The sequence below is a fragment of the Lissotriton vulgaris genome, chromosome 3_1 (genome assembly GCF_964263255.1).
Source record: "Lissotriton vulgaris chromosome 3_1, aLisVul1.2, whole genome shotgun sequence".
In the NCBI taxonomy this organism is placed as follows: domain Eukaryota; kingdom Metazoa; phylum Chordata; class Amphibia; order Caudata; family Salamandridae; genus Lissotriton; species Lissotriton vulgaris.
In genome coordinates this window covers 1315352327-1315367044 of record NC_141689.1, presented here as the reverse complement: position 1 = coordinate 1315367044, position 14718 = coordinate 1315352327, and the positions used below count along the sequence as shown (strand labels likewise).

At 47.5% G+C, this 14718-nt stretch overlaps 1 protein-coding gene across 4 annotated transcripts in view; it reads left to right on the top strand.

Moving 5' to 3' along the window:
- Positions 1 to 14718, top strand: part of PAQR3 (progestin and adipoQ receptor family member 3) — a 656943-nt gene that overhangs the window by 449373 nt on the left and 192852 nt on the right. For all 4 annotated transcript variants that reach the window (XR_015309345.1, XM_086961801.1, XM_086961798.1 and 1 more), the window contains one exon: positions 1606 to 1696. Coding sequence is in view for 3 of the 4 variants with exons in the window: in XM_086961801.1 (XP_086817927.1) it covers positions 1606 to 1696 (91 nt within the window). In the remaining variant the exon portion in view is untranslated. The remainder of the gene's footprint in view (positions 1 to 1605; positions 1697 to 14718) is intronic.

Here is a 14718-nt window from a genome sequence, read left to right as displayed (position 1 = left end):
GAATCTCTGAAAGATATCAATGCTGGAGAGCCAATATACAGCCAAGTAACTTGCTTTATATCCTAGCCAGTCAACCGGCTATGCTTGGTCATACAGTGCTAAGAGTTTTCTTCCAAACATTTGCATCATCCACAGGATAGTCACAATTTATAGAGGGTACTAATTTACATCATATGCAGAGCATGTGATTCTACAGCTACATGTGCTATGAAAAGGAAAATGTTACTTGCTCTGCAAACATCTGTCCATAGCATATAGTGCTATAGATTTGCATATGCCCACACTGCTCCCTGGAGCATGGGTCTCCTGCAAATCTCTTCTCTTATCTCAGGTTAGGGTTAGAGAGTAATAAACGAGCCTTGGTTAAGAAATCCAAAAAGGTACACTTATGTAAGAGTGAAAAGCAGTGCTCTGTGAAGACTCCATCACTTGCGATAAAAAGTAATCTGAACTGTGCTGGCTTCTAGAGAGGATCGACTGTGGAGCACATTCAGTTGATTGGCTAAAGTTTGGACAATTTCCATTGGGGTAAATGTGCTACTAAGTACCCACTTTTGTATTGTGTAAATACATGTTACATATACGATTATACTGCTACATACACGATTATCAGAAATTCTCATCCTGAAGCCTGACAATTATTCAAGCATGCGACTTTGTGCAATAAATCACTGGAGAACTGTAGTGATGGATAGTTAACTTGTTTCTTGTTCTTTATAACATTTTTAACATTTTTAACTTTGTTATTTTTTATATAAGTTGCATTATTCTAAGGAGATATGTGTGTTTTAAACCTAGGCAATCCTTTCCCCTCGAAATAATGTAAGTTTAAAAGGTATAAAAAGCTTTGATTTACTTTTTTTAGTATCCATAAAATTCACACTGATGAAGATATAAAATAAAGATTGATGTTCATAAAGATGGACATAAGGGAATGTGTAGTTGATTGTGATTGGGATTTGCAAACTTGTCTTAAGCGTGACCCTATTTTCGTTTAATAAGCACAGGTTTTAACAGCTCCATAAACCCCCTATCACAATGATATGTAGTTTTTTTAACAGTAAAACCCAATATGGTTTCATCGGGCCCCAACAATCAACTCCCAATCTAGCCTTCTACCAATCCCACAGGGTTTACCAGTCGCAGGTTTTAGATTTATATGGGATGGCCTACCTGCATTGTAGATATGAGGATATACTACCCTAAGCTACATACAGTAAAGACAGGTTTTTATATCATGGACTACTCATGGCTCCTAAATGTTTTCTTTGAACAATGCAAAGTCGGAATCTCCCTCGGTTGGGCGCAAAATAATTATACTGTGAGTTTAACAGTTAAGAGTTGAATCAGATGCCGCAAAGACGTTCTACGCACTTTCCTATTTTTTTATATAAAGATTGTATGAGTTAACCATAAATATTGTTATCAATAGTTGTGTAAAAATAAGCCTACAAAATGTTTAAAAAAAGACATTTGAATGTAGAACATGTATTTGTGTTTTGTGTACATATGTGTTCATTGTTAAGCACTTCTCGCGGCTGCATTTATACAGATATCCTGCCCAATGCTCGACTCCTCAGATTGTGTTTTTTTCTATTTTTGTAGGAGTTTACTCCCCGTGTGATTGTAATGTACTTGATTGCAGCCGTTGCTTTTCTTTTCTACATCTCTAAGGTTCCAGAGCGATATTTTCCAGGTATAAAACTTAATTCTTCAAATCTGTTATTCTTGAAATAATGTACTGAATGCTATGCACTGGTTTTTGTTTATTGTATTTTTCTGTCAGTTGAGATTATTTTACATGGTACCGGTACTATATATTATGCATCCAGTTCTTCAAAGCAGCCCTGGCAATACAATGTGAAAAATAGATGAGAAAGAAACATTCAAGGGGGCAGGTAGCACATAATCAATACATTTTAACATAACCGCTATTGAAGAAGTCAATTTATATATTTTTTAAAATAGCACCCCCTTTCGTATTTCAGCATGCTTGAACTTATATTTCAAAAAAAGAAGTGCTAATAAAACAAAATGTTTCTTCAAAATATATTGTTTTTTCGTAACAGACCTATTATGATTGTATGTCACTCCTCTTAGGAAATAATAATACAGATTTGTAAAGATCACAACTGCCCAGAGGCGTCCCAGGCACCAGATGGCTGCCAACACTTCCTGGTTTGGAGTGTTGACAACCAATTAGCATAAAGCTCGTTTTCGGGAGGATAAGCGTACCCTACTTCGTCCATAGATATATCTATTATTTACACCATTTAACAAAAAGCGTGATCTGTGAACCAAACTCTACCTTTTTGTCAAATTTGGTGTAATTCCGTTCAGCAGTTCGGGCTTTAGCCGTGGCTAAAGGTCCCTATGGAAAATTGCATCGGGGAAACACCTTTTGGGACCCCCCTTTTTCTCTCGCCCCGCTTGACGAATCACCCCGAAACTTTCAGGATAGGAGCGGAGCGCCCCATCTTCTTGGAGAATTTCACGAAGATTCGTCGACCGGCGCCAAAGTTATTCCAAATAGAATGTTGCGGATTTCCTATGGAAACTAGATCCTAATTATAACTACCTACTGGGCCTGCTTAGGGGGTCCCACAAGGACCCCCAAGGCCCAAAAATTTAATTTTATTTTTTTTAATCGCGGGATGCACGTAGGATACGCTTATCCCGCGAAAAAAAAAAACAAAGTCTGCTTTTTTTTCTAATTAACCCCCGGGGTGCCAAGTCCCAGGGGCAATGTGTTTTATAATATTGGGGGCCCAGAGGGGCCCCGGGGACTGCCACCCCCGGGGCTTTCACATTACGTATGCGGCCCCGAGGACCGCCACCCCGGGGCTTCTTTATTTTTATATTAATGGGGGGCCCGGAGGGGCCCCCTAGCCCAGGGGAATGCCCCCCCCCAGGGTTTTCACATTACGTATGCGGGGGGCTCACGGCCCCCGCAGCCCCGGGGACTGCCACCACCGGGGCTTCTATTTTTTTTAAATAAAAAAAACCTGTGTGGGGGGCTTCCGCCCCCTCCCCACGCACCCCCGGGACCGCCACCTCCCCAGGGCACTACATTTTTAAATTGGGGGGCACCCCAGCCCCGGAGAATGCCCCCCTGCAGCCCTGGGGACCGCTACCGCCTGGGACTTCTTTGTTTTTATAATAATGGGGGCTCAGAGGGGCCCCGGGGACCGCCACCCCCGGGGCTTAAACATTATGTAAGTGGGGGACTCACAGCCCCCCGCAGCCCCGGGGACTTTTGTAAATAAAAAAAACCTGTGTGGGGGGGGGCTTCAGCCCGCCCCCGGGACCCCCATCTCCCCGGGGCACTACATTTTTAAATTGGGGGTCAAAAGCAATGACGGCTCCCGCAGGACGCGGGGAGCAGGCAGGGACCGTGGGGAGTTTGGGGACCTCCCCCCACGGTCCCCAACGAAGGGGGCCAGCCCCGGGGGATGGGGGTCCCCAGGGCTAGAAGTTGCCCGGGAGGGGGGCCACGCGACACCCTCCCCAAATAATATATATATATATATATATATATATATATATATATATATATATATATATATATATATATATATATATATATATATATATATATATATATATATATATATTCATATTCATATTCATATTCCCTGGGGCTGTAAGTGACCATAGCGCACTGGAGGTATCTGGTGGGCTAGTTGGCCCCCAGGGACCCACAGGATTGATTAGGAATTAATTCTCTAACTTAAAACGCGCCACAGGGCGTGTTTGCAGACATGTCACATCAGGCCACGCCCCCTTCCTTCATCAGTGTGCAAACGCGCCCCGTGGTGCGTTTTAAGTTGGGGAATTAATTCTCTTTCAATACTGAGGTTCCCTGAGGGCCAAATAGCCCAACAGGTATCTCCAGTATGCGCCAGGGAGCTGCGTTGCAGACAGGTTTTCAGAGGCCACGCCCCTTGTTACATCTCTCTTCAACGCAGCTCTGTGGTGCTTACTGGAGGTACCTAGTGGGCTAGTTTGACCTTAGGGATCCTTAGGATTGAAGGGGACTTAATCTCTCAACTTACAACGCTGACAGGGCGCGCTTAGACAGTGGTTAAGGGAGGGGACGGGGCCTGCATGATGTGTGCAAACACACCCTGTGGCGCATTTTAAGCTGGGGAAAAAATTCAACTTCAAACCTGAGAGACCATGGGGCCCAAATAGTCCACCAGGTGCTTCCAGGAAGCGCCACTGCGCTGCGTTGCGGAGAGGTGGTGCATGCCATGCCCCTTTTTACATCTCTCTGCTAAGCAGCTCTGTAGCGCTTACTGGATGTACTACGAATTCCGATTTACTCACCTGTTATGAGGAGGGACCTCAGTGCTGTATCTTTGAGTCCACTACTGATCCTGAAAAGTAATTCTAACCATACTTACCAGTAACTTGAATTTCCTTCCATAGGCTAACATTGACTGGTTTCTCTTGGAAATTCTTCTAAGTGTGGAGTTTTGGAACTTTAAAATATTCACCTAAAATCATCCGAACAACGAATTCCGATTTACTCACCTGTTATCAGGAGAGAACCCAGTGCTGCATCTTTTAGCCCAGCACTGACCCTGAAAAATAATTGCTAACCGTACTTACCAGTAACTTGTATTTCCTTCCATAGGAATCCATTGTCTGGTTTTCACCAGAAAAGTTTCTAAGTGTCTATTTTCACAAATTAAAAATATTCCTTAAAAATCGCCTGTATGACTTAAACGCATTATTTCAACTGTTTACAGGAGATGCACCAGTGCTGGATCCAGGATCCACCACTGAGTAAGAAAAAGTAATGATAACACTACTTACTTACTAAGTAAATTTCCTTCCATAGGGTAATATTGAGTGGTTTTAAAAAGTAATTTTAACCGTACTTACCAGTAACTTGAATTTTGTTCCATAGGATATCATTGCCTGCTATATAAAATATATATGAATTTTAAAAAAAGGAAAATAAAAAAACAAATATTACAATTTCAATGTTTTTAAAAACATTTTTTTCAATTTATATAAAAAATATGTAATGTAATTAAAAAAATTAAATATCTAAAAATAAATAGAACAATGTAGTAAATCAGTATAAAAAATAACAATTAATACATTTAAAAATTATAATTTACTAAACCTTTGATATTCACTGAAAAAACCATAGGTTTCAAGTCAAGTCAAAGTATGCTTTATTCGAGGTTTCACTCATAAAAGCAGAACATTCAACATTTTAAAAATACAAATAAATTTACAGTTAATTATGTTAAGAACTAAAGCATTCATTTTACAGTTATTTGACTTGGGTTGCAATTCCAATTTTAGGAATTTAGAACAGTGCAGGATAATCAATTTGTTAAAATTAGTACAAAAGTTAAAATTTACCAGTTTAAAACAGTTATGTATATAAAAACATAGGCATAGAATACAGATAAGTTAATTGGTCAGAGAATAGTCAAATGGACTAGCAGTCTCTATCTGATCGACCATGCCCATCCAAGATACTTGGCAGTAGGTATTAATAACGATGTCAGACTGTTAGTGTGTATAATACGCAAGGCAACAGTGCTGCTAGTGGTTCCCAAGTTCTTGCACATCGGTGTTAACCAAATACGCCGTGGATCAGAATAGGCTGTGCAGGAAAATAAACAAGCATTAGAAATGCAATAGGTCTCGCAGCATTAGAGTTAGTGCTTTTAGAATTGTTTATGGGTTTTTTTGTAAATCTTTAGCATGAGGTTGAGGGTGAGTGAGGGTGAGTGAGGGTGAGGGGTTGAGGGTGAGTGAGGGTGAGGCTGAGGGGTTGAGGGTGGGTGAGGGTGAGTGAGGGGTTGAGGGTGAGTGAGGGTGAGTGAGGGTGAGGGTGGGTGAGGGTGAGGGTGGGTGAGGGTGGGTGAGGGTGAGGAGGGGTTGAGGGTGAGTGAGGGTGAGTGAGGGTGAGTGAGGGTGAGTGAGGGTGAGTGAGGGTGAGGGGTTGAGTGAGGGGTTGAGTGAGGGTGAGGGGTTGAGGGTGAGTGAGGGTGAGTGAGGGTGAGTGAGGGTGAGGGTGAGTGAGGGTGAGTGAGGGTGAGTGAGGGTGAGGGGTTGAGGGTGAGTGAGGGTGAGGGGTTGAGGGTGAGTGAGGGTGAGGAGTTGAGGGTGAGTGAGGGTGAGGGTGAGTGAGGGTGAGGGGTTGAGGGTGAGTGAGGGTGAGGGTGAGTGAGGGTGGGTGAGGGTGAGGGTGGGTGAGGGTGAGTGAGGGTGAGGGGTTGAGGGTGAGTGAGGGTGAGGGGTTGAGGGTGAGTGAGGGTGAGGGGTTGAGGGTGAGTGAGGGTGAGGGTGAGGGGTTGAGGGTGGGTGAGGGGTTGAGGGTGAGTGAGGGTGAGGGGTTGAGGGTGAGTGAGGGTGAGGGTGAGTGAGGGTGAGTGAGGGTGGGGGGTTGAGGGTGAGTGAGGGTGAGTGAGGGTGGGGGGTTGAGGGTGAGTGAGGGTGAGTGAGGGTGAGTGAGGGTGAGTGAGGGTGAGTGAGGGTGAGTGAGGGTGGGTGAGGGTGGGTGAGGGTGAGTGAGGGAGGGTGAGTGAGGGTGAGTGAGGGTGAGTGAGGGTGAGGGTGAGGAGGGGTTGAGGGTGAGTGAGGGTGAGTGAGGGTGAGTGAGGGTGAGTGAGGGTGAGTGAGGGTGAGTGAGGGTGAGGGGTTGAGTGAGGGTGAGGGGTTGAGGGTGAGTGAGGGTGAGGGTGAGTGAGGGTGAGTGAGGGTGAGGGGTTGAGGGTGGGTGAGGGTGAGTGAGGGTGAGTGAGGGTGAGTGAGGGTGAGTGAGGGTGAGTGAGGGTGAGTGAGGGTGAGTGAGGGTGAGGGTGAGGGTGGGTGAGGGTGAGGAGGGGTTGAGGGTGAGTGAGGGTGAGTGAGGGTGAGTGAGGGTGAGTGAGGGTGAGTGAGGGTGAGTGAGGGTGAGTGAGGGTGAGTGAGGGTGAGTGAGGGTGAGGGGTTGAGGGTGAGTGAGGGTGAGGGTGAGTGAGGGTGAGGGGTTGAGGGTGAGTGAGGGTGAGGGTGAGGGTGGGTGAGGGTGGGTGAGGGTGAGTGAGGGTGAGGGGTTGAGGGTGAGTGAGGGTGAGGGGTTGAGGGTGAGTGAGGGTGAGGGTGAGGGGTTGAGGGTGGGTGAGGGTGAGGGGTTGAGGGTGAGTGAGGGTGAGGGGTTGAGGGTGAGTGAGGGTGAGGGTGAGTGAGGGTGAGTGAGGGTGGGGGGTTGAGGGTGAGTGAGGGTGAGTGAGGGTGAGTGAGGGTGGGGGGTTGAGGGTGAGTGAGGGTGAGTGAGGGTGAGTGAGGGTGGGTGAGGGTGAGTGAGGGAGGGTGAGTGAGGGAGGGTGAGTGAGGGAGGGTGAGTGAGGGTGAGTGAGTGAGGGTGAGTGAGGGTGAGTGAGGGTGAGTGAGGGTGAGTGAGGGTGAGTGAGGGTGAGTGAGGGTGAGGGGTTGAGTGAGGGTGAGGGGTTGGGGGTTGAGTGAGGGTGAGGGGTTGAGGGTGAGTGAGGGTGAGTGAGGGTGTGAGGGGTTGAGTGAGGGTGAGGGGTTGAGGGTGAGTGAGGGTGAGTGAGGGTGAGGGGTTGAGGGTGAGTGAGGGTGAGGGGTTGAGGGTGAGTGAGGGTGAGGGTGAGTGAGGGTGAGGGTGGGTGAGGGTGAGTGAGGGTGAGGGTGAGTGAGGGTGAGGGGTTGAGGGTGAGTGAGGGTGAGGGGTTGAGGGTGAAAAAAATCCATAAAAGTTCTAGGCCAGTCATATCCGATAGTTAACACCACAGCATAACCTGGCTCAGCCTCGAATAATGCTAGCTCTGCGCGATTTTCCATCTGGGACAGGAGATACGATACAGTCTAAGAAAGATTTAAATAACAGCTGTGGAACTACAGAGATGTAGGAAACATCAAAGGATAAAAAAAACAATCCTAAACTAATGATAAACCCGGATATGCACATGCTTCAGTGACCGCCAGCGAGGCATTTACTGCTGAATGAAGGCCATGCACAGAGTGTGGAAATCTGTGGTCAGTGTTTAAAATGCCGTAACCAGCAACGGCATGCATTTGTAAAGAGCTCACAACATTCCTTTGAAACTAAACATTGAGAGATTTCTCTCACTCTTTGAACGAATGCTATTTTGTCCAGCAAGACTTTCTGAATTCAGTTTGGGGCTTACTGTGGTGGGCCATCCAAAAGTCACAAGAGAGAATGTGCTTGAATGTGTGTGATGGGGGAGGGGGTGTGATGAAATCATGAAGAAAGTTTCTGGTTGCACACCACGGTCTATGCCCCAGCCACCCTGTTCACTTACCATAACACTGAAAAGTTTTCATATTTTTAGAAAAATATGTTTTTAATCTAAAAAAAAATCTAAAATAAGTCTCTCCGCATACGCAGTCCGCAGTTATTGTTCATGCTTTTTTGGTATCATACTGAACGCGCCTGGTATCCATTAGTCCATAGGACAAGCAAGTGCAGCAATCCCTAATGCTCGCTTGTATGGGGGCAATGCCTATGCCAGTTCCATGTGCCAAGGACCGCTTTCATCAGACCACAGTGAAAGGAGGGGCATGCACTTATACGGACCCTTCGCAAGAAGATTACAGGCTATCCCTAACAAGACGGACGGACGGAAGAGAGGGGAGGGGGGAGGAGAAATGCGACACGGCGGGAGGGGGCGGAGCGGGTAAACATAGACGAGAGGGGAGGGGGGAGGAGACGCAGTTATTGTTCATGCTTTTTTGGTATCATACTGAACGCGCCTGGTATCCATTAGTCCATAGGACAAGCAAGTGCAGCAATCCCTAATGCTCGCTTGTATGGGGGCAATGCCTATGCCAGTTCCATGTGCCAAGGACCGCTTTCATCAGACCACAGTGAAAGGAGGGGCATGCACTTATACGGACCCTTCGCAAGAAGATTACAGGCTATCCCTAACAAGACGGACGGACGGACGGAAGAGAGGGGAGGGGGGAGGAGAAATGCGACACGGCGGGAGGGGGCGGAGCGGGTAAACATAGACGAGAGGGGAGGGGGGAGGAGACGCAGTTATTGTTCATGCTTTTTTGGTATCATACTGAACGCGCCTGGTATCCATTAGTCCATAGGACAAGCAAGTGCAGCAATCCCTAATGCTCGCTTGTATGGGGGCAATGCCTATGCCAGTTCCATGTGCCAAGGACCGCTTTCATCAGACCACAGTGAAAGGAGGGGCATGCACTTATACGGACCCTTCGCAAGAAGATTACAGGCTATCCCTAACAAGACGGACGGACGGACGGAAGAGAGGGGAGGGGGGAGGAGAAATGCGACACGGCGGGAGGGGGCGGAGCGGGTAAACATAGACGAGAGGGGAGGGGGGAGGAGAAATGCGACACGGCGGGAGGGGGCGGAGCGGGTAAACATAGACGGACGTGCACGCGCACGCGCTTTTAAGGTCAATGCGCATGCGCATAAGCTTAATGCGCATGCGCATTGACCTTAAAAGTCACGGGCACTGCAAGGAATCGCCACGATTCCTTGCAGTGTAGATAAAGAGTGGATAACTCGCAATACTCTCGCCTTGCTCGATGCGCATGCGCATCGACAGGCGAGACCTAAAAATGACCAATTGTTTCTTTGGCGATACCACAAGCAGGACAACTGTCGCTCGCTCCGCCATCCCATTTTGCTGTCAAAACTCTAAGGGGGAGTGCACCTGCTCTTATTTGGAAAAGGAGCTTTCTATCACCGGGCCTTGTTATGATATCCCAATAGGGTTCTAGGCAGGGATAAAGTTTAGCTTCTAGGAACGTTCCGGCCATAGATCCTGTATTCGAACTACCCCAGCTCCTAGAGGCTACCTTCTCCCAGTAAATTTCTTTTAAGACTCTTTTAGACGGAAAAGGAGTTCCCGCTGGGTCTTCCCAAAGTAAACCCAGACCAAACTCAGTCAAAATTGCACTGAGTGATTTGAGCCACTCAATTTTGTGAAATACATCTGCCTTAATAATGTCTCGAAACCCCTCGGCATAATGGGAAAGCTCTGGAGTCGTCCAGAGCCTTCGCCAATACAGAATCGGTCGAAGCCTGACCAAGACTGTGACAGCTTTTCTGCCCAGATCATACCTCAGGGGGAGCAAGGGAGTACTTTTGGGTACACCAGTTATTGCCCGGAAGAACTTATTTTCCGAGATTTGAAGTGCAGCTACCTTCTCAAACCCCCATAGCTCAGCACCATAAAGTGCTGAGCCGGGAGCCTTTGCTTCATATAACTGGAGGGCTGGCTTTACAGGTTTGGTCAGGGATTTTCTATGCTCTGAACTAATAGCACCTGACAGTTGTCTGTGTCTCAGTGTGGCAAGATCTATATGCTGTCTCCATCTGTTCTTGCTCGATATATGAAACCCTAAATATGTGAAAGCATTCACCATCTCTAGGGGGCGGCCATTCATAGTAATTTTAGATTTAAAACTGCGGTGGGGGTTGAAAACCATAAGTTTTGTTTGGCCACGTTGACCTCCAGGCCATGCTCCTCACAGAATAAATCAAAGATGGACAAAGCGCTCTGGAGTCCGCTCGGAGTCTTTGATAGAATGAATATGTCGTCTGCGAACATTAAAATAGGCCTTTTTATGCCAGATAATGAAGGAGCATCCACCTTCGCAGACAACATACGGGCTACAACGCCATTAATGAATAGTGTGAAGAGGGTGGGTGCCATTGAGCAACCTTGCCGGACGCCCCTCTCGACAGGGAAATCCTCAGTCACCTTACCATGTCCCCCCCACTGAATCCTAGCAAAGTTTGTTTCGTGGAGTCTTATTATTGATGACAGTAATTCTGGAGGAACACCCATAGTCTTAAGGACTGACCACAGCTTGGACCGTGGCACTAGGTCGAAGGCAGCCCGCAAATCGACAAAGGCTGCGTATAAACAGCCCCCGCCCAGTACCACGGTCCTCCATTGCAACAAGGTAAAGCGGAAAACCTGGTCCACCGTACTTGTGGACCTACGGAATCCGGCTTGGAAAGGTGACAAAGCGTTGTTCTCCTCTACCCAGTCAAGCAGCCTGTTCACAATCACACGGCCCATTACCTTTTGGATGGTGTTGATAAGGCTTATCGGCCTGTAATTGCCAGGCAGGGATCGGTCACCCTTCTTGAACACTGGTATAATTACTGCACCCTGCCAGGAAGTTGGTACCTCTGCACCCTGGGCAATAGCGTTAATAAGGAGGTAGATATACTTACACCAGCGTTCCTTATCGTTGATAAAGACATCCGCTGGAACTCCATCTAGTCCAGGAGCGCGCCCGCTGGACACAGAGCTCAAGGCAGCCATTATCTCTTTAGAGCTGAAGGATTTATCTTTAAAGTGGATTGAGCTTATACCCGCTAATGTGGTAACCTGTTAAGGCTCAGCATACTGCGTTTTAAAATATTTTATCCACTCCTCTTCTGGAATGTTGTTACCTGGGGGCTCGGGTTGCCCCTCACTACCCCACTTAACAATGCTCCAGAATAACCTAGAATAATTTCTATCACAGTCTACTTTTAGCTCAGACCAGTGATGCTCGTCCCAGTCTTTCTTTGCCTTCGCTATACTAGCCTTATACTCCTTTCTAGCAGATTTAATAGTAGTGGGCTGTCTCCCTTTTATGGCAGCTCCTAGGGCCAGTCGTGCTTCCCTGCAATGGGCATTGAACCATTTTGCTTGTTTGGGGGCTCTCGCTCTAGTGACTTTTATGGGCTTCAGAAAGTGGTTTTTAATTACACAAAAGAGTGTCATGAATTTCAACCACAGTACTTGACCCAATACTAGAGGATTTGATGTGTTCTAGGGCTAGTATTGCTTTATCTGCCTCACAATTAATGTTGGCTATGGCCTGCTGGTTGGTTGCTACATTTACCCACCTTAGCCTGCGCTTGTCATTTGTAGGGACTATTAGGGGAGGAATAAGGGCATTAGAGCCTATGGGCCCATTGGTGGAAGTCCACCATTTATGCTCTGTGCACAGAGGATTGTGGTCACTCTCGCTCCTCCGCACAACCTCCATGTCACAGACCAAAAGCCATAATTTTAGGCTACATAAGACATAGTCAATTCTGCTTTTATGGCGCCCGTTATCAAATGTACTAGACCCAATTTTGTCACTCAGAGGCCTCCCATTTAACGCTCTTAGGCCTTTTTCGTAGCATAAGGCATTCATACTAATGACATCCTCGGTCCAGCGTACAACTGGGTTCAGCTCTAATTTGGGGACTCCCCATTGCATATCTTCTTCGTCCCCAAGAAGATCGTCATCTATGGCTAAGGGTTCAAATGTTCGATAAAAATCACCTGCAATAACAATTGTGAGAAGTTGGCCTGATATATGATGTTTCCAATTCTGGAACCACCTTGTATCAGTCCAAACAATCCCTTATGGTGTCTGGTTGTAAGTCAACCTTATAGACAAGCTATCCTAGGGGTAGCATGGACTAAGCAACCTGAAAGGCTAAACTCAAGAGGTCGTGTTAAGCGAGCTGTTTGACCAATCACAATCCTGTAATATTAAATGAAATGACACCACACAAGTATATATTATAAAAAAAATATGTATTTATTACTAGAATAATCCCCAGTACTCTTTATGAGCAAAGGGGCACAAGCGTTAAAACAAAAGCACAGTTAAACATATAAAAGTTGCACAATTATGGATGAGGGCGGGTGGCCACTCAAACCATATATTAAAAAAGTGGTATAAGAGATACCAATCGAACAGTGGTTAGGCCTAGAGCCTAGGGAATCGCTGGGAGCAGTCAGGACTAGCAATGCTGAAGTCGGGAAAAGCCCGCTGGATTCGGGTGCAGCGCTTAAAGCACACGCATGCACCAATGCAAAGTCAATGGTGCGTAAAAGTTATAAAGTTACTGTTTAAGGAGACTTCCGCTTAACCTAGAAGGATGAAACTTAAGACACATACACTAGAGGTGTGTACCAGTGTGGGAACACCGGCGTTGCTAAGTTACCTCACCCACAGGAAGCGGGTGCATAGGGTCGAAGTTGTGTTGGGTTTCGTCACGCAGGTTGTTGGTGCTTGAAGCTGAAGATGCTGCAGGCGTTGTGAAGGAGAAGTGTCAGGTGTGATCCAAGGGTGGATCGGCGTTGTAGAGTACCTGAAAGCAGAGGGGACAGAGTCTGGGTCACTCAGCAGTGACCAGGGTGGAACCAGGACGGAACCAGGCAATGTCGGGCGCAATCAGATGGTTGTCGAGGAGCTTCTCTCCGCTGCCACGTGGGCTCTAGGGCATCTGCGACGTCCAGGAGCGGGTCACGAGCTGTCCCACGAAGGCTCTCGCCGTCGGCGCTGTCGGCTTCAGGATTGGAGCAAACAACACTTGGCAAGAGCAATCCACGCAGGACTGGAAGATTGCTTCTCACTCGGACCAGGAGGGTCAGAGCGGGTGCTCCTTTTCAGAGGAGCGGGTGCAAGTCTGGAGGAACCAGAATCACAAGTTAGATTTCGTAGTTCGCCGGCACAGGGGCCACAAGCCAACGGGCAAGTGACCGGGCCAACGCGTTGAGCCAAAAGAAGCAGAAGGGCCCCACGCAGCACTCGGTGAGTGTAGAGGGGTGAGCTTCGGTGCAAAAGTGGCTCAGGGCTGGGGCTTCTCAAACCCCGATGTACAGCTTCGAGGGTCACTCGTGGACTGCACGGTCAGCGTCTCGTGGTCTTTCCAAGATTGCGGGCCCCGCGCTTCCGGTCGCCTCCACGGGTCTCAGCTCTGCAGGGACTGTGGATCGGGCTGTTAGAAGGCAGGCAAACTTGATCTTGTCAATCTCTGTCGCTCGAGTTCCGGCGGGAACTGCAACAAAGCAAACGTCGAGGTGCTGGATGGTGCCTGTTTGCACAGGGTGGTCACTCCTTGACCACAAGGGAGATTCTTCAGTCTTCTACGTCGATTAGGATGTCGAAGGGTTCAGAGTTTCGTTTCATATCTTTCATCAGGATAATCTGAGTGCGTTGGCACTGCTCCCATTCTTATACCAATCTAGGGGGCTGGATTACCTGCTAGGTCCCCTCCTATGGGTGGGACCCAGGAAGGGGGTGGTTACACCCCTTTCCCTTTGTCCAGGGTCGCGCTGGGACTGGGGCTGGTGAGCCCCAGAACCGGTTTGACGGATTATGCAAGGGGAAGCCTTGTGCTCCCCAGGCAGTGTCTGGTTTCTTTCAAACCTCCCTGCTACAATCCACTATCTCCTGTCTGGGGTGGTATGACACCTCCCTGCGACAGGAAAGCCTTTGTCCAGGCCTCCTCGGCTGAGTTTCGGTCAGCAGCAGGAGCAGCAGGAGGTCAGACTCGTGTCTGTGGCAGAAGCATCCATTTTGTGGATCTGAGGCTCTTTTAAAAATCAACCGCGTTTCAGTAAAGTAACATGTCTTCTCCCTCTAGAGGGGTGGAATGCTATCCCCTGTCGAGGGGATAGCATTCCAAATCGTATGACACCTTACATGACATGTTTTGATAAAGCCAAACCAAAGTTAACATATAACCGCGAGGATTATAATGCACTTAATAGTATATGGTATGGCAATATCCCGGAAAAGCTAAGGGAATTGGTCCCGACAGCTGCAGACAGGCTCAGCTCATGCTAGAGCACCATCTCACATAAAACCACGCACTCTGCCTCCAGGATTGTTAAGGCCTGTCATAGGAGTGGCTTATAGGTTTATATGTGTCCAGATAGGTTTAGATATAGGCATACT